Source organism: Tursiops truncatus, chromosome 5 (assembly GCF_011762595.2).
Source record: "Tursiops truncatus isolate mTurTru1 chromosome 5, mTurTru1.mat.Y, whole genome shotgun sequence".
In the NCBI taxonomy this organism is placed as follows: Eukaryota; Metazoa; Chordata; class Mammalia; order Artiodactyla; family Delphinidae; genus Tursiops; species Tursiops truncatus.
In genome coordinates, this window is record NC_047038.1 from 1,033,226 (window position 1) to 1,059,563 (window position 26,338).

At 58.3% G+C, this 26,338-nt stretch overlaps 1 protein-coding gene across 4 annotated transcripts in view; it reads right to left on the reverse strand.

Moving 5' to 3' along the window:
- Positions 1–3,732: 3,732 nt before the first annotated feature.
- LETM1 (leucine zipper and EF-hand containing transmembrane protein 1) overlaps positions 3,733–26,338 on the reverse strand; it is a 32,684-nt gene continuing 10,078 nt past the window's right edge. Inside the window, exons 3-14 of one of the 4 annotated variants that reach the window (XM_033856512.2) lie at positions 25,876–26,287; positions 21,969–22,112; positions 21,220–21,357; positions 20,371–20,574; positions 15,016–15,135; positions 13,450–13,581; positions 12,992–13,135; positions 12,436–12,567; positions 9,381–9,515; positions 8,379–8,569; positions 7,173–7,311; positions 3,733–6,235 (exon numbers count right to left, since the gene is read on the reverse strand). In XM_033856512.2, the coding sequence (XP_033712403.1) occupies positions 6,086–6,235; positions 7,173–7,311; positions 8,379–8,569; positions 9,381–9,515; positions 12,436–12,567; positions 12,992–13,135; positions 13,450–13,581; positions 15,016–15,135; positions 20,371–20,574; positions 21,220–21,357; positions 21,969–22,112; positions 25,876–26,287 (2,041 nt within the window). In that variant the 3' untranslated portion in view covers positions 3,733–6,085. The other 3 variants (XM_033856511.2, XM_033856513.2, XM_033856514.2) reach the window with 3 other exon arrangements.

The window sequence follows — 26,338 nt, forward strand, 5'->3', positions numbered from 1 at the left end:
TCCATGCTTTCTTGTCTCCTGTCCTGGAGTCCCGGGCAGCTCCCGGGTACTCACTGCCCACCTGGGACAAGTCCTGTCATCTGTCCCCCGAGGAGGGAGGGGTCACTAGTTGCTGCTGGAGCAACAGCTGCAGGGGTGGGGGCCCTAGACTAGACTGGCTGCCTGGGTCTTGCGCTCTCCAAGGCTTTCCAGCCCAGATCTTTGGCTCAGAGACGATGTGTCCTGGGCAGAGCTAGGGTGAGGGTGATCCGGTGTGCCCAGCTGCACAGGGGCCCGACACTGGCAGGGCGGAACCTCAGGGTCACCAGTGGTCTTCACTGCCTTGGTCGGGGGTCTCCAAGGGCAGGGAATGCAGGTGATGTGTTTGTGGGAGAAGGCAATGGGGAAATCCTCTGGGCCTGCCCATCCCCTATCTGCCCCCAGCTTGTGGAGTTCAGGGGCCCTGAGGGTCACATCCAGGTAACTGTTGCTGGTTCCAAGGCCTCCCTCTCCTCACCCTGCCCCCTGGTGTCTGCCTACCCTGTCAGCTGGGGGAGGGGGACGTCTCTAGGTGGGTCCCCCCCATGGAGCCCCACGTAAACCAAGCCCTCACCTGGCGCCCTGATTCAGCCGTCTGCACTCCTGGCCACACTCCTGCTCCTGGCTGGCTTCCACCCCGTCCCGGGCCTGGCACCCGCCTTGGGCCCCACCATTGCCCCCTGCGCTCCTCCACCGCCACTCCTTCAACTTTGGGCAGGTGCTGCATGCTGATGCTCAGCTCGCTGGGGTGCCGAGGACCCAGTGACAGCATCTGGGCCCGTCTACTGCACAGTTCACAGCCTGAGGGAGAGGGAAGACCTAGCAGGGCACCCACCCAGCAGTGGTGGGAGTTAAGTCTGGGAAGGCTTCGTGGAGGAGGCAGCAGTGCCCAGGCCAAGTGGGGGACTCGGGTGGATTCAGGGACAGGTGGCTATGCAGACTCACGCCCTCCCTGGGACCCAGCGCTGCCCAGGGCTGGCTGTCCCTCCCCACCAGCCCCTGTTTTGCCACCTGGTGCCCCTCCCTCTGTCCCTCGTGGCTCACGGTCCTGGACGGTGTGAACTTTTACTCTGGCTTCTAAGAAACTCGCTCCCCTTATTGCTGTGTCCAACTCATCTTCCAACTGAGGGGGTTTCTGGGGCCTCTTTCTGGAGAGCAGGGGAGGTTGCTAGGAGCTTGGTTCTGGATAACGATGCCGCCCAATACCTGACCCAACTCGGGAAAGCGCTCCCGGCCCCCAAGCCCCTCCAGCCTGCCAGAGACCCCGTGTTTGTGTCCAACGCTCGGGAGACACGCGGCGATAGTGACGGGGATGGCAAGGAGGCCAGCGAAGGCCAGAGTCTGGAGGGAGGCCAAGGCCAGGAGGCGGGGAGGCGGCGAGGCGCGCGCAGTGCGGGCGTGGTGCGGGGCCCTCTAGCGCTGGCCGGGCCGAGCCCCAGCTCTGCCCCCGGCCTCTGTCCTGCCTGAACCCGGCTGGGCTCCGGGTGCGCGCTCTGGACACCGAGTGGACTGGCTGCGGGTGAGGCGCGGCTTTCCGGGACACCGGACGGAGACCCGGGTGGGGGGGGGGGCGCTGGCCGGAGAGGGACGGGCCCAGGTGGGCAGGTTGGGGGGCTCGACAGGGGAGCTGCTCAGTCCTCCCCGGAACCTCCCCGCCCCGCCCCGCCCCGCCCCGCCCCTCCTCCGCCCCGCCCCGCCCCTCCTCCGCCCCGCCCCGCCCCGCCCCTCCTCCGCCCCGCCCCGCCCCTCCTCAATACTGCCCCGCCCCCTCGCCCGCCTGGCCCCGCCCCTCACCTCGGCCCCGCCTCCACCCGCGGCCCGGCGTCTTCTCAGAGCCCCAGGGCCGGTGGGGTCCGGCCCAGGCCCGGGGGCGGGCTGCTGCGGGGCTTAGGGAGCAAGGCGCCAGCACTCCGCCCGCCCTCAGAAGGTCCGGAGCCCCCGTTCTCGGACCTCTAGGTCCGGCCTTGCCCTCTGCCTTCCCCTCGCGGCCTGGGGTGACTCACCTGGTATGTGCGTCTGCACCTCTGTCCTGGCCCCCTGGCCACCAGAATCTTGTTCCCACCCTGCAGTGTCGCCAGGCTGGACAGCGACCTCCCGGTGTCCTCTTCCCCAGGCGGGTGCCTGAATACACTCTCGGCCCCATAGTCTTCAGGGGGCCACATCACCACGTGTAAAAACACATGACGCCACCGGGAACAGAACGTCCCCAGTCGCCCCCCCACCGCAGTTGATGCAGGTTTTAAAGGTTTTAAATCAGGACCCCATCCGGCTGTCCCTCCTCCCGCTACGTGTGGCTTTTGGAGGGGGATGGCCATGGACGTGCTGGCGGCTCCTGTGGGGGGTCATGAGACTTCCCCGGCTGGGTGTCTGGGGCAGTGCCTGGGGCACACAGCCAGCGGCCCCGCACACCCAGCTCCCCACCCCCGTGACCCCAGGGTAGCCATCCGGGTGGGTTCCAGCGTTTCTCCCGTCTGTCCACCACCTGGAATTCTCCCTGAAGAGCTTCCTGGGATGGGCTCTATTTCCTCCTGAGAAAACAGGGTAGTCCCCAATTCTTTCCTGTCACCTGTTCTCGCTGTTTAAGAATCTCCATCAGCAGGGAAAGACTTTCCTGAGGATCAGCTGGGTGTGTGGATTTTTGTTTATGATCGATTTTGTCTTTTTTTGCTACTCACTCTGTCCTCGCTTTGGCCTGAAGTGTCCCTTTAGGTTGGCTGTGGTGTCCCTGGACTATATATAGCCCCCTTGCCCGCCCCGGGTCAGCCTTGCCAGAGCCCTTGGTGACCCTCGATGTGACCTTCTGAACCACAGAAGTGAGAAGCCTCGAATCCTGGGGCACCGGCTGGTACCTGAAGACTCGCACGGCCCCGACCCCGGCCACCTTCTCCCGGGGCCCGGCCTGAGGAGGGTCCAAGTACAGTGGACACACTCAGTCCTCAGCATGAGGGGACTGGGTGCCTGCCGGGGGTGAGATGAACCTGGACAGAAGCCACTGAGGCCCAGCAGCCCCCTGCCCGTGCCTGCACCCCCAGGGACATCTCCCTTCCACACGGGTCACGACCCACGTGCGAGCCCGCAGAATCCCTGGGGCAGACTGTGGCCAAGGCCAGGCTCAGGGAGGGATGGGGTGCAGGTGAGGACGACCCTGGGCAAGAGGTCGGGGCTCAGCAAGGGTAGAAGGAGCCCCCACAGGACCTGGGGCCGGTGCAGGGGTGAGGCCGCCTGAGACAGGCTGGACGTCCCAGCTCACGGGCGGCGGTCTGTCCACGCTGGGAGGATGGGGAGGTAGGACCCTCTGCCTGGCGGCCCTCCCAGCTGGGCCTCAGCTCTCTGCCCAGGGTAGGGCCCCCCTGCCCCTGGAGCCCAGAGATGAGGGCCGGAGAGGCAGTGGGTGCGGGGCGGGGGGGCGCTGCGGGCTGGCCCCCAGTCCGCACACCCCGTCGGCTCTCTGGGCCCTGCCCTGGTGTCGGGGAGACCGCAGTTCCTGAGGGCCCCCTCAGACAGTGGAGGGCACAGCCCTTAGGCAGTGCTGTCCCTGATCCCAGGGGCCCTCAGTCTCTCAGAACAGAATTCCACCCCCTAGGGCTGGCCAGGGTCCCAGCCCTGCCCACCAGGGACCACCCCCCACCCCGGGGCCTCTGAGGGTCGGGGAGAGGACAGCCTGGTCAGGCAGTGGCTGCCGCGCCGACCTGACAGACAGACCGTCACAGGGAAGACAGGCCATCACGACAGCGCTTTATTCAACCTTCTCCTTACATCAACTCGAGTGCCTAGTCACCAGCACAGTCTGAGGGGACAGGCAGGGCACGCGGTCACAGCACAAGGGGACACCAGAGGCCAGGACCAGAGCACTGGAAGGCCCTCGTCACGCTCTCCTGCGCGAGGCTGGGACCAGACGCTCAGGCAGTTCTGCCATTTCCCGCCCTGACTGCCGCTGGGCCACGCGGGTCACAAGTCTGGTTTTGAGCTGTTACAGGAACACAAATTTGATATTTTAATAAAAACACTATTTCTAAAAAAGGTGTTTACACACAGCCCAAGGAGGCGGCCCTCAGGCCAAGCCGGCCCTGGGCCCCTGGCGGACACGCAGACAGAGCCGCCAGCAGCCCAGGGCCCGCCGTGAGGAGCACTGCCTAGCGGTTCTTCTCTGCAAGTTACCAGGTGCCCTTCCTTCTCAAAGTCTGGATTTGGATATTCCAAAGCGACTCTGGAAGCCACGTGCCAACTTCCTGAATCCTTAATGAAGAAACCGGTGTTTAGGTGGAGCGAAGGAAGAATTCCCATTCTGCGTCACAGATCCCGAGGACGTCACAGATCCCAAGGACACAGGCGCCCTCTTGAGAAAGCTCGGGAAGGCCGGGCACAGGCACCGGGCACTCAGTCAACAGACGGCGGCCCTGACGCCTCGCTCGTCACATAAGACTCTCATTCCCAGGGCCGCGTTCCACACACCTGCACCCGGGCACCCCTGTCAGCGGCAATAAATAAAGTTCAGGACAGTAAAAACAAGCAACGCGAAGGGGGAAGCCTGCAGCAGACCGTGGCCCACGGTACAAACACCAGCGAAGGGTCCCGCTGCACTGGGGGCGCAGACACGCACGATCTGGGAGGGCGGGGGGGGGGGGGGGTGCGGGGTGGGTGTGCGATGGCAGCGACGGGGACGCCCCGGGCGCCTGGCGAAGGCAGCGAGGTGAGGACGGAGGCGGCAAGGACGACCCCATCCGCGGCACGCCAGCTACCACGAAGTTCACGAGCAAGCACGCTTCCGCAGCGGAAAACCAGGCCACTGAAACACGTGTGAGAGGACTCGGAAGTATCAACTAAGCGTGGGGAACGTGCCTCTTGAATAACCGAATGAGGAACCCTTTAGAACCACTGTCCCTTTACGAAGGTTTACATCTGAGAATGCAGAAGCTTATGTTGTCGAGTTTCTTCTTTAGTGGCTGGGTAGAAAGTTTCAAGTAACTTGGAAGCGATCATCTCGTCGTCGTCCTCCCTCAGCTCCTCTGGCCACTCTAGGCCCACATCTTCCGATTCCTATGTCTGTTCTCCCCCAAAGAACGTTCTTGCCGTACCTGACCCAGCCTTCGCGTGGGCAGCCGGACAGAGCTGGGGCCGCAGGCCGCCCAGCACCCCGCCCCCCCCGCCACGGAGCACCGGCCTCCCCGAGCTGCCGGTTGTGGACCCATCACCGGACACGCGGTGACACCCGCTCCGAACACCCCAAATGAGGACACTTCCTAAAAGCACAACAAATGACTGCACCCGAGATGCTTCACTGTCCAGGGCTTCATTAGCACCTCTCCTGGCATAATTACGTTGGATTTACTCAGGTGGGCAGACTGTCATGTGAGGAAATTCTGTACCAGTTAAGTGGTTAGGGTTAGGTGAGAATCAAAGAGAACTCAAGAAAGAGCTCGGATACACACGTCAGAGCGAACTTCCAGGAGACCTGACATCCGCGTCAGAGAACGCGGCCCTCCAGAGGCCACGGAGATGACGGGCGTGTTGCTCACTCGCTGCAGGTGTGAGCTTGGGAGCGCGCACGAGTGGCTCCTATTCACACTGATCTGTGCGAATCCAGGCCCACGACTCACGCAGCGTCCTCTCCAGGCCGAGGCGGCTGTATCTGCACGACTCCAATCCCACGCCTGGGGCTCCATGGGCACAGGGAGTCCACGCGGCCGGTCCTCTCTCCTCCCGCAGCAGACACCGCCAGGGGACACGCGGGGAGGCCCGAGCCGCTTCAGGAGCCCAGGGGGCTGTGCAGGGCCACGACCCCCGCTGCCGGCAGGCCGCATGCTTGCCTGCCACAGCTGGGACCACACCAGCACTGGGCCACCGTGTGAATCCAGAGCAGACTCCCTGGAGGGGTTCAGGGATCCAGACTGGCTGAATCTTCGTGGAATGATGGAAATTAAAAATTACCGATTATGAAGTCTCTGATTTATTCCAGACAAAATATTAGATCTGTCTCTAAGAATCACTTCAAAGCAATAACTGTCACGTTAGGACCGCCGCGGCAGACGCACAAAGGGCCACCAAGGCACCTGCGAGCCGGCGGGCCCTAACTCTTCACCTCTGCGGCCTCCTTCTCGGCCTTCTCCTTGGCCTTCTCCCTCTCCTCCACCTTCTCCTCCTTCCCCAGCGTGGCCACAATCTCAGCCACCTGGCTGGTGGAGATGTGGATGTCTTCTTTGTCCACCAGCTCGATCACCTGCACACACGGGAAGGGACGAGGGCCTCAGAGGTGGCTCTGCCCCTTCACAGCATGAAATCTCCCCTCAGGACACGGAGGGCACACGGCACACGGCCACCAGGCTGGGATGGCCTTTGGCACCCATAGGCCACGCTGTCCTGCCGGGGGCCCTGGGTCCTCCATCTGCCCCGGTCTTCTGAGGGCCAGACCCCCACCCGCACGGAGCCAACAGGCTCCACAGCCCCAGCCCAGGCTATGAGCCGCCAGGGAGCGGGCCCAGGTGAGGGCGCCAGCTGTGCCTCCCTCGGGTCGCAGGGCTGCAGGAAGGTGGGATGGACGACACAGCGAGGCTGCCGGGCCGGGCCCTGCTCGGGCAGAGCGCCGTGAGCACCGAGGAGGGGCCCCAGACGGCGGGCCCCGCCCAGCCACTGCTGCCGCCAGGGTGATGGCACTCGGCCCACGAGCGGGGAAGGCCGTGCTCCCGACCAGAGTGGCGTCCGCTGACATTCTAGGCAGACGTTTGAGTGGAAAGTCCCCGACGGGCTGGAGAGACCCTGGAGCCATGAGAGCTGCCGGCGAAGGCGTGCTCTCCACAGGAACGCCAGAGCCCACGGCCGTCCTGTGGAGGCGGAGCCCCGTGCAGGTCGCCTGGGCTGCCCAAGCTCCCGGCACCCTCTCAGGCCTCCGGCCACCCCCAGGGGTCCCGAGGCCCAGCCCCGAGGGCCACACGCGTCCCCTCCGGGCTGCCATGGCCCAGCCCCCCCAACACCATGCTCCGCAGACCCGGCCAGGGCTGGGCCAGGGGAGGCCAAGCAAGAGCCGGTGGCCTGCTCTGGACGGACGGCCTCACTGCCCTGACTCCACTCTGTTTGCGGCGAGGGCAAGACCAGCCCCAGGGGCCTCTCGGGTGGACGCACAGGTGGAAAAGGCTGCCAGCAAGACCCCCACGACCCACCTTGACGAGGTCGTCGATGTTGACCTTGCCGTCCTTATTTTCGTCCAGGGCCGAGGCCAAGCTGATGAGCTTGTTTTCGGGAATGTGCTTGATTTGCTTCATGGCACTGATGAGCTCAGCAACGCTGATGACGGTCTCCCTGGGGAACACAGCCCGCATGCGGCACAGCTGGCGCCCCCTACAGCCTCACTGGGGCCCCGTGGGTCAGACCTGCCCTGGACAGCCCCTCCCTCCAGAGCTCCCTCGCCCCGTCCTCTGGGAACACCCAGCCAACTTGGACACAGCAACAGAAACCACCGCCCCGTCCAGGGTCTCCTGTGTGTGCGCAGCCGCCCAGCGAGCCCGGCCTCTCCAGTGGGGACGAGGCCAGTGGGTCCCTCAGGCCTGCCTGCGCCCTGGTCAGGGTGGGAGGGGCTGAGTATGGCCACACTGCCCTCCAACCAGGTGGAGGGCAGTGGGCCCACACAGCACAGCAGGTCAATCCAAGCGGGGACACTGGCCTCGCCCGGGGGGAAGGGCCGCTGACCTGAGGACAGCGGGGGCCCTGCAGCCAGCCCGCCTGCCTGCCCCCTGGAGACGTGGGCGCTCGTGGTGCGGTGTCTGGCCCACGGGAGCGCCGAGTGTCAGTCGCTACCACCTGGGGGGGTTTCATTTGCCCGGCAGCCACTCACACGACACTGGCCCCCGCTGGCTGCTGTCCCAGGCATGTGAGACACACCAGTGCAGAGCCGGCCCCCACGCAGGGGGTCATTATTGAGTTGCCTGTGTGTAGGGGTTCAGGAAGAGGGAGGAGGCTGGAGGAAGGGGAAAAGGGACAGGGAGAGGCTGGTGGTTCCCAAGGGAGCTGTGATCCGAAGGACACTGTGGAAGGACTGGTGACAACAGCCTGGAGAGAGCTGGGGGAGGGGCGGTGGACACAGGGAGAGCAGGTAGCCGCAGCCCAGGTCCTCCAGACGTGGGCTGACAGCGCTGCACCGTGTGTGCGTGCGCTTGTGTGTGTGAGCACGCGCGCGTGCAAGGAAGACCCAACTTGGGGCCGCTTCAGTGACAGTGTCGTGGAGAAGTGGGGACACCTGGGTTCTGGCTGCAGCCGCTAGGTCAGAAGGGCGGGGCAGCTGGTCACCAAAGCTGAGAAACGCGCTCTGGTCAGAAAGGCCCTGGGCCCCCCCGGGCTCCAGGCCCCCGGCAACCGCGTCGCACACTCACCCTGCAGGCGAGCCCTCGGCGGCCACGCCCAGCTTGCCAGCCTTCTGATCGGCCTCCAGCTGCGTGAGCAGGCTGTCGATCTGCCCGATCATCTGCTGTACCCGCTTCGTCAGCCTCTTGCTGGCTTTAGACTCTTCCACGTAGATTTCTTTGCCAGTCTTTGAAAGTTCCTTCTTGATCTCCTGCAAGTCCTAATAAAATTGTTTGCTTGTAAAAAGACTGCCTTAAAACTAAAAGAGAAACCTTAAGTTCACCTTGCAGAAGTACTGGGTTAACCCAGACTCCATCATCAAGGTGGAACGGTCTAGGCTGTGCGCAGAGCAGCCCCATTAACTGGAGCCACAAAGCAGCAGGCTTACTGCTGTCTATCATGCAAATTGGTTCTCACTGCAAACTCAAGCACTGTTTTTGTAGCAAAGGAAATGAACTCTGTCCTGAACCCCCGACTTTCTTCCTGACGGTGAAAGAATCCAGGAATGGTGAGTGCCTTCTTAAATTCCAACTTGTGGTTTTCCCTAGGAGCAGGCGTTACAGGGAAGAACGGGAGGTGAGGTGGGGACTGGAGAACCCACACAAGAGGGATGCCACGACAAAGTTCAGAAAATAACAGATTATTTTTACCAATCTTAAAATAAATAAATAAATAAATAGTATGTAAGAAAGAAGTCTCTTTTGGGGAATCATGAACAAAAATAAGATTTCATATACCAAGTGACCAGACTGTTCATCTGATACCTTCATGTGTTTAGAAACTAAAAAGATATATGCGTGTCATCGACAAGGGCGAATGGCCAGCATTCCAGGGGAAAGTGACAGAGTGGGATGACTAGAAAAGTTACTGAATAAGATTTACTTAAATTCAGTTTTCTCTCCAAAGACCATTTGGCCAGCTTCTCCCTTATCTGACGGAGGCATCACTAAATACTCGGGGCAATGCAGCCTGGGTTTACTCTGTGTGTAGCCTCAGCCCCGCCCCCGCCGCCCCCCCCACCAACGCCGCACCTCGCTGTAGTCCTGGACGTCCTCCTTCAGCAGCTCCAGCTCCTCCTTCTCTTTCGTCAGAGATTTCTTCTGACCCTTCAGTTTCGAGCAGGCATCACTGAGTATGTCAATTTCCTCCTGAGTTATTTCCTCTTCCTGGAAAGAAAATAAACAAGCAAACCGAAACCCTACATGAAGGGGAGTAACTGGCTTTCCCCCGAAGGCTTGGCCACTTTTCTATCCGTGTCCCGTGTCCACACTGCGCGTGCCAGTCTTGGGCTCTGGGCGAGGCGACAGGCACCTGCAGTCACCGTCTTCGCTCTCCGAGGGGCCTCCTGCACCCGAGCGCACCTGTGCAAATGTGTCTGGCAGACGTGCATAGCCACGGAGCGACCACCACCCGACAGAGAAGTATCGTCACCCTGAAGGTTTCCTTGTGCCCACGTCCCCACCCCAACCCCACTGGCCTGCCTTCTGCCACGACAGCCTCGTTTGCTGGAATTCTGACAAACGGTATCACATGGCTCGAGCTCCGTCACCCTGAGATTCACCCACATGACGGTGTGTTCCTTCTGACCGCCGTGCACGATTCCATCCGCAGATACGCCAAACCTGCTTCTCTCCATCGTCGTGGCTATTCTAGGTCCTCTGAATTTCCATATATGTTTTAGAGTAAGTCTGTCAATGTCAACAACAAAGCCTGCTGGGATTTTGATGGTGTTGAATCCACAGATCGGCTGCGGAGAATTAACATCCTACCAACACCGAGTCTTCACATCCACGAGTGCAGTGAAGCTCTCCGTTTAGTTGCTGCTTTACTCTACCTCAGCAACACTTTCCAGCATCCTGTACAGGTCTTCATATCTACTTTCAAGCTTTCCCTAAGTAGTTCGTTTTCTGGATACTACCGTGTGATATGCTTCTTAGAATTTCAGCTTGATTGTTCGTTACTAGTACAAACAAGTACAATGACCTTTTAGGTGCTCACGTCATCCGTGAATAGTTTCGCTTCTGTGCGATTTTCCTTGTTTTTCTCTAACCATCCTGGCCAGTCCCGCAGTCCGATGCTGAACCGGTGGTGACAGCAGACGCCCGTGCTACCGTTAGGGATCCTGTGACCGCAGGGGCCACTCTGGCTGCTTTAAGTGGGGTTGAGAAGGTTCGCTCCCGCTGGTTTGCTGAGAGACCTTTTCAATTGAGAAGAGACGCTGAATTCTGCCAAGCGCTTTTTGTGCATCTGCTGAAATGATCGTACATGGTTTTTCTCTTGAGGCTGTTAATGTGCTCGTTACATTGACTAATTTTTTTGTATTCCTTGGACAAACCCCACCAGGTCACAGTGTATTATCCTTTCTACAGAACAGCTGCATTTCACTTACTGGAAACTTGTTGAGAATTTCACACCTGTGTTCAGGACAGATGCTGGTCTGTAGCTGTCTCGTATCCACCTGGTTTTGGCATCAGGGGCAGCTCATCTCAGAATATCCTCTTCTCAACTTTCTGCCAAGAGCTTGTGTAGCACGGGAAGGGTTTATTCTTCACATGTTTGGACTCACCAGCAACTTCACCCCTGAAGCCATGTGGGTCTGGGGCTTTCCCTGTGGAGAGGTTCTTCAGCTACCAACTCAACTTCCTAGAGCTATTCAGGTCTCTGTCCGAGTAAATGGTCAATACCGGTAAGACCCAGCCTTGTGCTGCAAATAGGAAACGGCGGTGCCCCGACTCTCTGTGGCATCTTTCCAACAAACCAAGGTTCTTCAGTGTTAAGTTTTTAAAGGTTTGTGCTCCTTGCTAAGAAATCCTTAGCGATCCTTAGTTCATAAGCTCTCCGGAGAGTTTAAATGTCCTTTCACGTCTAAGTCTTGAATCCACTGGAAATGGAATGCATCTGTTTCCATGGAGACAGCCAACCATCCTGGCCCTACTGCTGACGAGTGACCCCTAATCCCAGACCACGCTCCATGGGCCCGACCAGGCCCCGCCTCTGTTCAGCTTCCTGGCCTCAGCCCCAAACTGCCTTCAAAATGACCCTGGTACCTCGGTTCCTGACCCTTCCCAGGGTCACCCTTCAAGCCTAGGTCAGCCCAGGCTCCCGGAACCCTCCTCCTCTCAGCCTCTCCTCAGTGACAAGAGCATGTGGGTCTTCATCTGTCTCCTGGGCCATCACCGGGCGAACAGAGGCTCACCGGACTCATCCCAGGCTACGCCAGCCCCTTCCCACCACACCACACCAGCCCTGCAGCCCACAGCTCCCTTCACCAAGACCCCCGGTGTTGATGCTTTATGCTTTCTCTTCTCATACGCACAGGACTGGAGGACACTCCTCCCTGAGGCCCTGCAGTGGGGCCCTTCCCTCCACCTCCAATGACCCCGCAGGGCCCATCAGGGGTCAGTCCCCATCCACCCGGCCCTCAGGACACGTGACGAGGCCCACCCCTCCACCCAGGTATCAACACACTCGACTTCACGCGCACCCCCCACCACAGCCTCGTCCCCCCTCTGACCCCTCTGAATGCGGTGGTCCCCCACCCGCCCCACCCCGGGACCTCGCTGGGAATCCCCAGACATAAAGCTGCCGTCCTGGTTTCTGTCTCCTACTCCAGCTGCCCGACGCTGCTGCCGCCCATCTAGTAAACACCTCCTGCCCCCAACACGCCTTCAGAAGCTGCTCTGCCCATCATGTTCCGTGTGCCAGGGGCCACCTGGCGGTTCCCCCGGCAGAAGGCGTCTCATGAGGAACATGGGCTACAACCACGACGGCGAGGCTGCCAGAAGCGAGCACGCCCAGCGCGCACCGCACGTCGGGCCCCCTGCGCCGGGCAGCTGGGAAGGGGACAGCAAGGGGGGCTTCCCCGCTGGGGGCCCTGCCACGCAGAGCACAGGGGCCGCAGCCAGGGCAGGGCCGCCTCACCCTCCCCGGCCTCGCTCTCCTCGCCCCTCGACCATCCACCGTCACCCTGAGAAGCCAGGCTGCGGCCTTCCGGCCCCACTTCCTCGGGAGCCCCCACCCTGCAGGCAGGCTCGCTGGCCCTGTGGTGCGGCTCCAACACCGCTCCCTCCAGGCGGGCGCCGTTACCTTCAAGCCCTCTAGGACGGGCGCACTGTCCGTCAGGGCCTCGGACGGCAGGGTCACATCAGGCACTTCCGGCTGCGGCTCGACCACCAGCCTCCCAGGGGCACCTTCTGCCACCACTTCAGGCTCCACTTCCTTCTGAAACGCAAAGCCTCTGCCGGCTCAGCACCACCCGTCAGACCGTGGCCTTCCCAGGCATCCACACCGGCAGACGTGCCGCTGGCCAGAGGGCCGCCAGGCGCGGGGCAAGGTCTACAGAGCCCGGCCGGCTGGCAGTGGGGTCTGCCTCCGCCCGGTTCCACCGCAGGACCCTCCACGTGGGCGCAGCGCGTGATGAGCGCAGTCACGCAGCTTCTGCATCCACGCCCCAGCACCTATGGGCTGCCGGAGGCCTCGGTCAGGTCGCCACAGCCTCGAACCCCAGCTTCGGGGCCTCAGGGCCGGCCGCTTGCGCTGACTGGCGCCCGAGCCGCAAGAGTGCGTCTGCCTCCCCGTGCCCCCACCCCACCCCCACCCCACCCATGGGCCCAGCCCTTCCACCGCCCCGCTGCCCGCTCACCGCCGCCTGGGACCGCCTCTGCAGCTCTTTCTCACGATGCTCCTGCTGGATGGCCGCCTCCTCCTGCAGCGTGGCCTCCAGCTTCGCCTTGTTGTCCACCTGCTCGCCCTCCACCTCGGCCACCTTCACCTGGGCCTCCTTTGCCTTCAGGGAGGGGACACCCGTGAGCGCACTTGGAAGTGGGGCAGGCACACCCCCACCAGAGCAGCCCACACGGCGCCCGGCCCGGATCTCGGGGTGTCTTGGCCATCAGGGCTTGCTCTCCGAGGAGCAGGAACCCCGGCTGCTGGGAAACGCCCTGAGGACCCCAAGGGTCACCTTCTGCACGCACCGCAGGGCCCTCAGCGTGCAGAGGGCAGACAAGAAAGGAGGGGGCGAGTGGTGGGTCCGGGGGCTCCCCCAGAAGGGAGAGGGCCCCCGGCAGAGAGAGCAGCAGAAGGGGGCCTTGTAACACGCACCACAATCTCCGGAAGGGTCTGCAGGGTGGACTTGAGCTGGTCGGCGGGAGAGAGGGTGTCAGGAAGGTACATGGCCCGGGACAGGATGAGCAGCGACGTCGGGATCTCCTGGTGCAGGTGCAGCTCCAGCCACTGGAAGTGGGAGGTGGAGACCCAGACTCACCTGCCGGCCTCATCCCACCCACGTTTCCTGTGACCCGGGCAAGGGCTTCTGGCCCTGGAACTTCCCTCTCTGTTCTGGTTTGCGTAGGGGAGAGGAGGAGGAGGACACTGGTGGCAACAACCGCGGCGGCACCTGAGTGGGCGGACCCGTACGTCCCCCGAGCGAGTTCTCCCGGGAGAGACCCCGCAAGCTCTGAAGGGCCTATTTACCGCTGTGCTAACGCCCACTGCCCGCCTCAGTCACGTGACACCCCGCAGCGAGGCCGCTGTGCTAACGCCCACTGCCCGCCTCAGTCACGGAGCAGGAGACACCCCGCAGCGAGGCGGCAGGGTTTATAAAACACTGAGCGAGACGGCCAGGTCCTGTTCCCAAAGTTCTTCACTTAACAATGGCACAGAAACTCCAAAGGTGGCGCTGGTGAGTTCATTCGGCGTTTGAGGTTTGCACGGCTACCGTGAGCTGGGCGCTGTTTGAGGCTATTTTAGCGACAGACAATGTGCAAACTGACAAAAGAGCCCCCGACAGTGCTCGGACACAAGGTAGACACAGAACAAAAGATGGGGCGAGAAGAACTCCCAGAACGGGGAGAAAATGCCGAGCACAGGCTAAACGACGAGAGAAGGAAGACACCTGAGCCCTTGGAAACCGAAACACCCCGAGTCCTGACATCCCTCGGGCACAGTGCCCCACACTCGAGCGCCCCAGGTGTGCTCCAGCCCAGGCAGACCCAGGGCACCCCTCACAGAGGAGGGTCTGCGAGGGGACCCTGTCGGAGACAAGGGCAGTGAAGACAAGGACGAGAATGCACTGCCCACTAAGCACCGTCTGTGTCAGCAGGGGGGGCAGCGGGTGTCAACAGATCTGTCTACACTGGGAAGACAACCCGAGGGGGTGCCCAGCTGGCGCCCTGCCCCTTTTGATACGAAGGCTGCGTTGCTGTGAACGTTGCCTACCCATCATCGCATCCACTCAGACCCATGCCGGCGGGGCAGGCCTGTGGCCCTGCAGAGCCGGCCCCTGGCTTCTGCCCGAGGGCCCCCTCTGAGCGGCCGGAGAAGCAGGGTCACTCAGACCCAGGCTGCCAAGAGCAGGGGCTTCGGAGGTCGGCCTGGCCTGGGTCCTACTTCCCCAAACACCCCCTGGCCTCAGTTGAGAGTCGTACTGGAATTTCAAAGGAAGCTGACCTCGTCCTCGTGAGTCCACGGAAGACGGGGCGGAGGGAAGAGCAAGCACAGCAAAGGCAACCAAGAGCTGGGGAGGGAGATGGGAGCGGCGCCCAGGAGCGGCGGGCAGCCACCGCGCGCGGAGCGCACACAGGCCCCGGCACAGGCGGCAGCTGAGCCGGAGCACCTCCCGCCCCCTGCTGGGACGGAAGGGCCCCCCACCACGCCGCAGGTACGCACCTGCTTCAGCTGGCCCCGCAGACGGTCTTCCGTGACGCCCAGGGCCCGCATGCCTCGCGCCCGACACGCCGCCTGTAGCTCCTTGACGTTGAGGCTGTCCACACCCTCCTCAGCAATCAGCTGTCAAAGGAAGCCAGCAGTTACCTCCTGAAGGGTCACTACGGGTCTGTGCTGTCTGCGTTTGCACGCTTGGGAACTAAGTGTCTGATTAGAAACCACCTTCCTGGGCTTCCCTGGTGGCGCGGTGGTTGACAGCCCACCTGCCAATGAAGGGAACATGGCTTTGAGCCCCGGTCCGGGAAGATCCCACATGCCGCGGAGCGGCTGGGCCCGTGCACCACAGCTGCTGGGCCTGCGCTCTGGAGCCTGCGAGCGACAACGGCTGAGCCCGCGTGCTACAGCTGCTGAGGCCTGCGTGCCTAGAGCCCGTGCTCTGCAACCCCCCGCTCGCTGCAACTAGAGAGGGCCCGTGCGCAGCAATGAAGACCCAATGCAGCCAAAAATAAATAAATAAAATAAATACATTTATAAAAAAAAGAAAGAAACCACCTTCCTACTATGCTTTGCCAAACACAAGATAAACCCCCACTACCAAGGCCCCGATTCCAGGTTTGCAGTGATCAGACCTTCTGACAGAGGGTGGGACCTTAGGGTCAACAGCCAGGATCCACCCCGAGATGCGAAGACACCCACTCAGGGCCTGCTCTCTGCCCAGGGAGCAGCCCTGCTGCCCGAACCCCACGCTTCTCCCGTCCTACACTGTGCAGGGACGAGGGGAGAGGAGAGGAGGAACAAAGGGCAACAGTGCCACCTGCTCCCCCCATTTAAACCCCCCAGTGACCCTGTGAGGAGGACACGACCGCTACCTGCGTCAACTGTGAGACAACTGTAGGTGGACGTGCAGCCACACGGCTCCTCCCCGTGGCTAACACCTTGCAACGTGCAGTATCAAACCACCGCCGGGACGCGATGCCGAGCCAGTCCAGGCAGAAGACACCTCTGTCCCCACGAGGACCTCCCACCCCGTCTTGACCCCTGGGAACCAACCACCAATCCGCTCGTCCCTGTGATTCTGTCACTTGAAGAGCATTACAGGGATGGGACTGCACAGCGCACAGCCTTTGGGGACTCCTTGAGGATCCACGCGGTGTGTGTAGTAATGACCCACTCCTTTCCTTCGTGAGTCCACTGCCTGGTACAAACGCCCTGGTTTCACCGTTCGCCCGTGAAGGACATCTGGGTGGTTTGGTTCCTTTCCCCGTCTTCCCGTGGGGCACGTGGATCCCATCTGCACTTGTCTCCTGCGCTTCTGAGCACATGTCTGCGTCCATTTTCAGGGGCTGCTCTGGTATCACATGATGTGCCTACCTCATCATGGAGGGAACGTGGTGGCCTCCCCCCTTTATCCTCCCGCACTTGTCGAGCTCATCCTAATGTCACCTACTGACACAGCGCCCCATCTTCGCCTCCACCATCGCACTTTACTTAGAAGACACACGAGCAGAAGCAAAGCCTGGTGCTTGTGTTCTTTCTTCCTGACGCCCTAAAGTTCCTCTAGGCTCTGCTGGTGGCAAATTGTCGTAGTTTTCCTTCACCTGGGAACGTCTTGATTCCTCCCTCGTTTTTATCTTTGCTGAATCTAGGATTGAATTGACCGAGTTCTTTTTTTTCAGCACACGAAAAATACTTTCCAGTTCCTTCTGGCCTCCATGGTTTCTGATGAGAAATGCACTGTCATTTGAATTGTTTTTCCTGCAGGTAAGATGCCATTCTCTCTCATTGCTTTCAAAATTATTTCTTTTTTTTTTAAATAAATTTATTTTTATTTTTGGCTGCGTTGGGTCTTCGTTTCTTGCATGTGGGCTTTCTCTAGTTGCAGTGAGCGGGGGCTACTCTTCGTTGCAGTGCGTGGGCTTCTCACTGCAGTGGCTTCTCTTGTTGCAGAACATGGGCTCGAGGCGCGAGGGCTTCAGTAGTCGTGGTGCACGGGCTTAGCTGCTCCACGCCACGTGGGATCCTCCCGGACCAGGGACCGAACCTGTGTCCCCTGCACTGGCAGGCAGATTCTTAACCACTGGGCCACCAGGGAAGCCCCTCAAAATTACTTCTTTGTCCTTCACGTTTGCTCATTTGACTATGGGTCTTTGTGTGGCCTTCTTTGTGTTTATCCGGTCTGAGGTTCACTCAGCGTCTTCAATCTGTAGATGCATGCCTTTTACCGAATCTGGGGAGTGGCCCACGGTCAGGATGGCGCTGGCACCCACTGCTTGTCTTCCTTTCATTCGCCTTGGGGTCCTCCTGGTTCTCAGCACGAGGAGTGATTTTCGGCTGAAGCTGGACATTCTGGGTATAATTCTGGGTATTACGCTACGCGATCCTGGCGCTCACTTCCATCTTCTGTCCTAACTGGCTTCCTCTTGACAGTGCTCTGGCATGGGGGTGTTCTACCCAGCGTTTACAGGTGGTGTAACTGACAATCTGGCATCTACTGATCCAAACCAACGGACAAAGTTGTTCACGTCTCCCCTGCTGCCTGGCTTTCCTGGGCGTGCTGCAATCATATTTCAAATCCTCCAACCACAAACTCTGACCTCTGCTTCACGTCCTGCCCAATGAAAAACGCCCCCAGCTGACCACTCCCGCTGACCAGTGATGAAGGCTGTCTCGACTCCTCCCTCCCCTCACGTCCGGGTCCCCTCTTCTGGGGAGCTGTGAGCACAGCTTCCTTCCAACAGCCCTGAGCTCTCTGTGGCATCACTCAGTCATTGTAAATTACATCCCGGAACGGATGAGATCTGGCCTCCACTGAGGCCAGGGGGAGAGGTACTTCTGAGTCTACTGGGAGGGGTGGGTGGAGTCTGGCCTCCCCGCTAGGCTCTGCATGCCTCCCTGGCTGGGAGGGGCGGGAGAACCTCTTACTGGCCCCTCCTGACACCACTCCAGCAGGGAAGTATGGAGAGTGCCTTGAGACTGTCGGGTGCCGGTGGAGGCCAGGCCCCCTGCTGGTCTCTACTGACACCACAGGGGGCAGGGGGCAGGGGGCAGGGGGCCGGGGGATGAATGAGCCAGCTCCTCGCGGCCTTCCCCGATACCATCCCAGCTGCTACAGCCTGAGGGTGGCGGTCCCAGCCCCACCGCCACTGTGTGTGTGTGTGGGGGGGGGTCCGGGGAGGGTCGGGGTGGGGAGACACTGTTTCCTGTGGCGTCTGGCTGGAGCAGAGCCATCACTCTCTGAAGTCTTCTGTCCTGCTAGGTGGCCCCGTTCCTCTCCTCCGACCATAGGATGGCGATTCTGGCTTCTTCAGCCCCATGGCTGGATCTATGAGGCACAAAGACCTCCTGTGTCATTCCTGGGGTCCCAGGGGCTTCTCCCCACTTTTCAGAATCTTCTTATGTATGTTTTTTACCATTTAACGTCCACGGGAAAGTATGCCCCCTCCACCTGCTCAACAGCAGAGGTCTGGCCACCGCCCCACCTCATAGGAATCTGAAGCACTGAGGTGAGGTGACTTGTTCAATTTCACAAAGCTAGTGAGTGGCCAGGACACAACCCAGACCTCCTGCCTTCATGCTGCCTCTCCCGAGGAGGGGCAGCCGCACGGCAAATTCTCCAGCAGAGCAGAGAGACAACTTCTCTTCATCCTTACAAAATGCAGTGATGATCTGCTTCTGGAGAACAAGAGAGACAGTTTTACCTGCAGACGGAAATCTTGGAGGATGGGTTTAAGAGTGATCAGACCAAGAAGAGAGGATAAGTAAACCACACGTACGAAAGGATGTAAAATACAGGAAGAGCATATGTGATGCAGGGACCGTGAGCGGTCTAAGGGGAACATAACCCATGTCGGGGGGGTAGGGGGGTATTTAATGAAATGATGGAAGCACCACAACCAGGAAATAGGATAAGCACAGACACAGACACGCCTAGGGACGTTACTGTATAGCTGCTAAAATCCAAACAAGATGTAACAAAATCCAAACATCTCGGATGCTGCCGGAGAAAGATGGACACCTTCAAAGGAACAATAATAGGCCTGCCAGCTGACATGCACTCAATGGCATCTTTTTTTTTTTTTTTTTTTTTTTTGCGGTACGCGGGCCTCTCACTGCTGTGGCCTCTCCCGCTGCGGAGCACAGGCTCCGGACGCGCAGGCTCAGCGGCCATGGCTCACGGGCCCAGCCACTCCGCGGCACGTGGGATCTTCCCGGACCGGGGCACGAAGCCGTGTCCCCTGCATCCGCAGGTGGACTCTCAACCACTGCACCACCAGGGAAGCCCTCAGTGGCATCTTTAAATGTAGAAAAAAGAACTGCAAGCCTGGAGTCCTACACCCAGCAATACCCTGCAGAATGGAAGGTTAATACAGACAAATCCATACAAACGCCACTGAGGGGACTCCTCAAGCGGAGGAAACGGTCCGGGTGGAAACGCAGGAAGGAAGGAAGGGGGTCAGGAGGGTAAATACGTGGTGCACACACATCAACTCAGCAGCAAAAGCGCGTGCGACGCAGAGGCGGGGCCGGCGAGTGCAGCTGGGACCTGGCGCGTGGCAGGAAAAGCACTCAGTCCCATTAGACTCCTGTGTGTCGAGGAAGCTCGTTGTAAACTCCAGAGAAATTGCTAAAACAATAAATAAGGAGCAAGCTAATGGAGAGCGGATGGAAGCGTAAACGTTTGATTAATCCAAAAGAAGGCAAGAAAGGAGATAAAGTGGAACATGAAACACACAGGACAGACAGGAAAAGAGTATGGGCTAAATACTACAACCGTAAGACAGAGGGTCGCCAGAGCAGATGAAAACAGTAACAGACACAAGGCAGAGAGGATTCAGGAAGCCTGTAAGCAACAAGAGGGAAGATCAGCCCCGAGGCAAGCTGGTGGAGCTATCAGAAGACCAGGCGCCACAGACTTCAACGCAGGCAGCGTCACTAGGGAGAACGAGGGGCACTTCGTGACTTCCTGAGACACACACACTGCACGGGGGCAGGCAGGCGGCACAGCTCCGGAGCAATCTGGTCACGGGCCAGGACTTGCTTTTGGGCTCCTGCCCTTTTTACTCAGGAGCCGCCGTTCTAGGTCACTATTTTTATAGGACCTATCAAAGATCTGGGGCATAATTCACATTAATAGGTATTTATTGGAGGGTTCTTTAGGGTAGCAGATTAGCTAAAGTGACCGTTAATAAACTAGGACACGTTCATATAATGAAACATTAGGCTGCCTTTAAAATCCATCTTTTCAGCGACTACGTCCCACCACGGGAAGGTGTGCTGTCACTGCGGCTGGAAACCCTGTGATCCCAGCACTCACCCCAGGAGACACAGACGAGCCCCGAGCGGGCTGTGGGTGCTCACCTTGTCGTCGGCCTTGATGGAGCGCAGCCTCATGGTGAGCTGGAAGCGCAGGAAGTTGTTGGTGCCCATGGACTGCAGCTCCAGCAGCTTGCACAGCGCCACCAGCTGTAGGCGCGTGAGGTTGTCCAGGGTCAGCTCGTCCTCAAACAGTTTGGAAAACCGCATGATTTCCTCGTTGCTGGGTCTCTCACCCGTCTCTCGGATCTGCGGGAGCCATGGTAAGGGTCACCACGCGTGGGCTGTGTCCCCCGCACCCCCACGGCCTCGGGTCACACGCCTCAAGTCAGGAAACAAAGCAGAAGGGGCCACCCACACCCTCCCTCAGCTCCACTCACGTCTCCTACCGGGAGTGGCCCCTGCGACCCAAAGCCCTGAGCGCCGCCTGGCTGGGCTCCTGCGAGCGAGGCGTCCGCGCAGGGGATGGCATCCGGTCCCTGGCCCTTGTCTGCTACACCAGCGGAGCCGAGGCGGCTGGCCGGGAGGAGGCTGGGGCCTCTCCAAGCTGGGCTGGCCTCCCGCACCGTGGGCGTGGCTATGGAGCAGTCTGCCCCTCCTTCCCAGCCCAGCCCCCTGCTGGTCACAACTGTGGGGTCTTAGGTTCCTGCCAAACTCTACCTCCCCCAGGGCTGCTGCAAAGTCCGGAGACCCAGGCCAGGGCTTGTGAACGTAAGTTCACGTTCTCGGGGCAGCAGGCTTGACCTCCAGGAGCCCCGCCCCCATTGTGCACAGTGAAAAGGAGGGAAGAAAGGAGAAAAGGCACGCTCCCCAGATAAGGTGGGCAGCCCCGAGGCGCTAACCGGCACTGGGGACCGACAGGGTAAGGCCTCAAGGGACGACGCATCACAGCACCTTCTGGAAAAACATGGCGAAGTCTTTGGTAGCGTCCCCCTTGGCTGCCTTGTTCTTCAGGGCCATCTCCTCGATGGTGTCCTGCAGAAACTTGGCCAGCTCTAACTTGACCCGCAGCTCCTTCTTCAGCCTCTCTTCCTGCGAAGTCAGAGAGGGCACTGCACTCCTGGGTTCCCGCCCCGCACAGCTTCCTGGACGGCGCCGGTCCGGCATTGAGCCCCAGCACGAAGTGCATGTACACCCAACCCAGCGCCGCCACACGCCTCCTGAACAGCGCTTCCTCCACCCACGAGCTCTGTGTGACCCTCCCCCCACCCCTGCCAGAGAAGGGCCGGCAAATTCCATAAAGGGCTGGCCTGTAACGCTTTCAGGCCCTGCGGGCTGAGCCGTGTGAAACGTGGAGGCCACCAGACAACACACACACGACAGGCAGGCATGTCCCCAGAGGCCTTACTGACCAAAATGGCCCGTGGGCTGGAAGTCTGCCAACCCTGCCCTAGACCTGTCTCGTCCCCCACGAATGGGTCTCAACCTGTGGCTCAAGAACACTGGTCTAGAGAAACTAGAATTTAAGACACATTTTAAAGAGAAGCAAACCTGAAACCAGCATCTATTAAATAATCACAGCACAGCATGACTGAATTATGAAGAAAACATAAAATTTAGAAACATCTAACATCTCAAATGTCAGTCATAAAACAATGCGGCCTTGTAACTGCTTTCAAACTGGGTCAAAACGAGCCGGTCACCTTGATGGACTGGGTCTCGAACGTGGACGGTAACATGTTGGGGAAGAGCTTTACGGCAACAGGAAGCAGGAACTCCATGAAGGGCACCACCACGAAGACCAGGAAGGGCACCAGGCGGAAGAGGTCGGCACAGATCCGGAGGAACTGGAAAGGGGTGGAGGGACCAGAGGGTGACTGGGGAGCATTTCTTGCACAGTCGTCCGCAGGAGCAACAGCAGGCGCCTCGCAGGGAGCAGACAGGGCTCCGGAGGCCCCCTGAGGCCAAACCACAAGGTGATGCCTTCAGAAAAGCTGGGTGAAGCTACCTCCCTGCGTGGAGGGGCACCCATCACTGGATGCTGCCAGTGAGCCGCCCCCCAGGGCGTCCGCCAGGTGCCCACCGGCCTGGCAGACAGCTGGACGAGACTGACAGACGGAGGACTGGCCACTGCTGGCAGCAGCGAGGGCCTCCGGGGAAGGCTGCGGCCACACCACGCACTCCAGGCGCTCTGCGGAAAGGAGGGCCGAGTGTTGGCGGGGCACTTCTCTTGTGTTCCCCGACACGATCGGTTAGATTTAAGACTATGTAACACAGCAATGATCAGGGAAAAAATCCAAGTGCCTCACTGATGCAAACAAACCACTGCTGAAGACATTAAAGAAACGTGCGACGTGAAATAATCGACAACCCCTGGGAACAGCGGACACTGCCAGGCCTCCAGCAGCTCACCTGCCCCTGCGCCAGTGCCTGCTCACGCGTGCTCCTTCCACTCGGAACCGCCTGGGTGCACGGCAGCCGAGACTACACTCCCCGCATCCCCAGCTGTGTTTCCACCGTGACTGACGAGACCGTCTTTGGAGGAGTGACGTCATTTCTACTAAGGGCCTCGTTTCTGGCTGGCCCCACTTTCCATGATGGTTGCCCTCCCCGGGGGTCAGGCGCCACCCACCCTGCGACAGCGGTCACTGTGATCACCTGGACAGGCTGTTCTCTCCACTTGTGAGGGAACGCCCTGAGAGCACGCAAATAAACACCCATCTCTCTCCCTAGACACCTCATCACAGTTCCTCCCAAACCAGCCTCTACTCTGATGGTCACAAAACGGCAATTTCCTAACTCAAGCCCATCTCCCCATTTATCGACCTCGCTTTGCACCTTCATTTTTCTATTTATTACCAAAATGGACTCAAGGATTCCCATGTTTTTCATTTGTTTATAATTCATTATCATCTATATTTTTATGCTCAAATGATCCCAGATATGACCCTTCAAGTTGGTGCCTATGTTTTTTAACATTCTTCCATTAAATTATTTTTAGCAGTTCTATCGAGGTTTAATTTACATACCGTAACATTCACTCATTGTAAGTATGTAATTCAATAAATTTTGGTAAATTTATAGACTGAAACCATCTCTAAAATCCAGTTTTAGAACACTTTCATTGTGACAAAAAGTCCCACTGTGTCCATCTGCAGTTAACCTCCATTTCCACTCTGGGGTCTAGGCAAACAGGGATTTGATTTCTTTCTACAACTTTGCTTTTCCTGAAAATTTTCCATGCACAGAGCCAGCGTCCAGCTTCTGTTACCAGTGTATAAATGTCTAGGAATATCATGTCCTCTTGGCAACCTGACCCTCTCGGCACCATGAGTGACCTCTTCTGCCCTGGTAATCCTGCTCTAACGTCGACTCTGTCTGATATTAACGTTGGCTTTCCTGGACTAGTGTTAGCACCACTTACCTTTCTCCATTCTTTTACTTTTAACCTATTTGTGTCTTTACATTTAGATGTGTTCCTTGTAGAGTGCACAGAGTTCAGTCTTGCTTTTTTATTTAATCTGACAATATCAACCATTTACTTAATAAAACTAGAAAAAGAAAACACCATACGACCATCTAAATAGACACAGAAAAGATAAACAACAAGAATGTACTGTATAGCACAGGAAACTATATTCAATATCTTATAATAACCTGTATCATGAAAAATGTATATACATAATTGAATCACTTTGCTGCACACTTAAAACTAACACAATATCGTTAATCAACTATACTTCAAAAAAATTAAAAATAAATAGTAAAACAAGCAGATGCAGAAAAAGCATCTGACAAAATCCAAAATCTGTTCCTGATAAAAAGTCTGATGGAATTTACAAAAAAGATACTAGAACTAATAACTGAGTTTGGTAAGTCTGCAAGATACAAGATCAATATATAAAAATCCACTGTATTTCTATATACGAGCAATAAACAAATGGAAAATGGAATTTTTAAAATTCTATTTACCTACAACAGACAGAATGTGGAAGCAACCCAAGTGTCCATGGATGGATGATGGATAAACGAACTGTGGTCCATACACACAACAGAGTACCATTCAGCCTTAAACAGGAAGGAAATTCTGACACCTGCTATGGCGAAGGTGAACCTTGAGGACATTCTACTCAGTGAAACCAGCCAGTCACAAAGGACAGATCCTGTGTGATTCCACTGCTATGAGGTCCCTGAAGGGTTCAGATCAAGAGAGACAGAGAGTAGATGATGGATGGCGGGCGCTGGGGGCCAAGGGGTGGGGAGCTGTTATTTAACAGGTGCAGTGTCAGCTCAGGAAGATGACGAGAGATGAAGAGTTCTGGAGACAGATGGTGGCACCGACTTTACCCCAGTGTGAATGTGCTTAATGCCACAGCCTGTATACTTAGAATGCTCAAAAAGGGTAAATTTTAGGTTGTGTATTTCACCAGTGAAAAAATTCCATTCACAATACCATAAAAAATATGAAGCCACACACTATTGCTGAGGGAAATGGAAAAAGTCCCGTCTTATTCCCCACTGGCCATCCCCAGAAGGGCCCCCATTGTTTATTTTCCAGCCTTTTCTTATTTTCTGACACAGGTTATTCTAGTACCACTGCTGTCCCAGCCCTTGATCAGTTATGCTTCCAAACAGCCCCGGTTCCTCTCCATGAGGGTGGTTAGATCCAAGGGCTGGGAGTCAGGGGTGCTCATTGCTGCTAGGCTGGGGCCCCAGACTGAAAGGGAGCAGAAGGTTTGACAGCATGAAGGATCAAGGATCTGACGAGAGCAATTTAACAAAGGCAGAAACTAAGTCACAAAACAACAGCTTCATCTGTGACAACTCAAAGAAACTGGGGGGTAACTTTCAACAATGCACTTGGCATAAAAGGATGGATTAGCAGTTTAATCATTCTAGAAGAATCACTTATATGGTGAGGGTGCCAATCCTTCAACATGCTGCACCTTAAGCAAGCAATTAAAGCTCCAAAGGAGGACTTCCCTGGTGGCGCAGTGGTTAAGAATCCGCCTGCCAATGCAGAGGACACGGGTTCGAGCCCTGGTCTGGTAAGATCCCACAGGCTGCGGAGCAACTAAGCCCGTGCGCCGCAACTACTGAGCCTGCGCTCTAGAGTCTGTGAGCCACAACTACTGAGCCTGCGAGCCACAACTACTGAAGCCGACACGCCTAGAGCCGGTGCTCCGCAACAAGAGAAGCCACCACAATGAGAAGCCCGCCCGCACACCGCAACGAAGAGTAGCCCCCGCTTGCCGCAACTAGAGAAAGCCACTCGCAGCAACGGAGACCCAATGCTGCCAAAAATAAATAAATAAGTTTATTAAAAAAACAAACAAACAAACCCCCCCCCCACAAACTCCAAAGGAGGAGCCGTGAGCACACTTCAGGCAGAGAACAGAGCCCCGGGGAGCCCACCAACGTGGTTATGGCTGCACCTCCTCTACAGAGCTGCGTCAGCCCCAGCGGAAAATCAGGAACCCTGAGGCGTCTGAAAGAAACATTCAGCTAACTCAGGCGAGAACTAAAGCTACTGCAGGACAATCTCTTGCTGTGACTTTAGACACTTAAAGCAACTGACAGGTGACCCCAGCAGGGGCACACGCCCATTACCTGCCTGCGCTCTCGGCGGGTCAGGCTGTGGCCGTGGAGGATGCGCCAGAGCATGCGCGCGGCGATCTTGGTGTCGATCCAGAGCAGGCGGAAGCCGTGGTAGTAGTGCTTCAGCTCATCCAGGACCCGCTGCCCCAGGGGCTTCCTCACGGCCGCCTCTGCGGGGGGGCTGTACACGGGGCCTCCTTCTTCCAGCTTCTTGCTCTTGTCCTTTAGGGACCGGAGGGACTTCTCCACCACAGAGTCATCGCCCAGCGGGGGTGACGAGTGCCAGCAGCGCACAGGAAGGAGCCTCGGCCCTGCGACCACCACGCACGTGTGCTTGGGCCTCAGAGTCCAGCAGCCGAGGGGATCGCCTCGCAAGGAAAGGTACACGGGGTGGATGGGACTGCAGCCGCCAAAAAGAAGTTTCCTTGAAGAGGGAAGAAAGAAGCCAGTGGTGAGGGGCCAACCTTGCTATGAC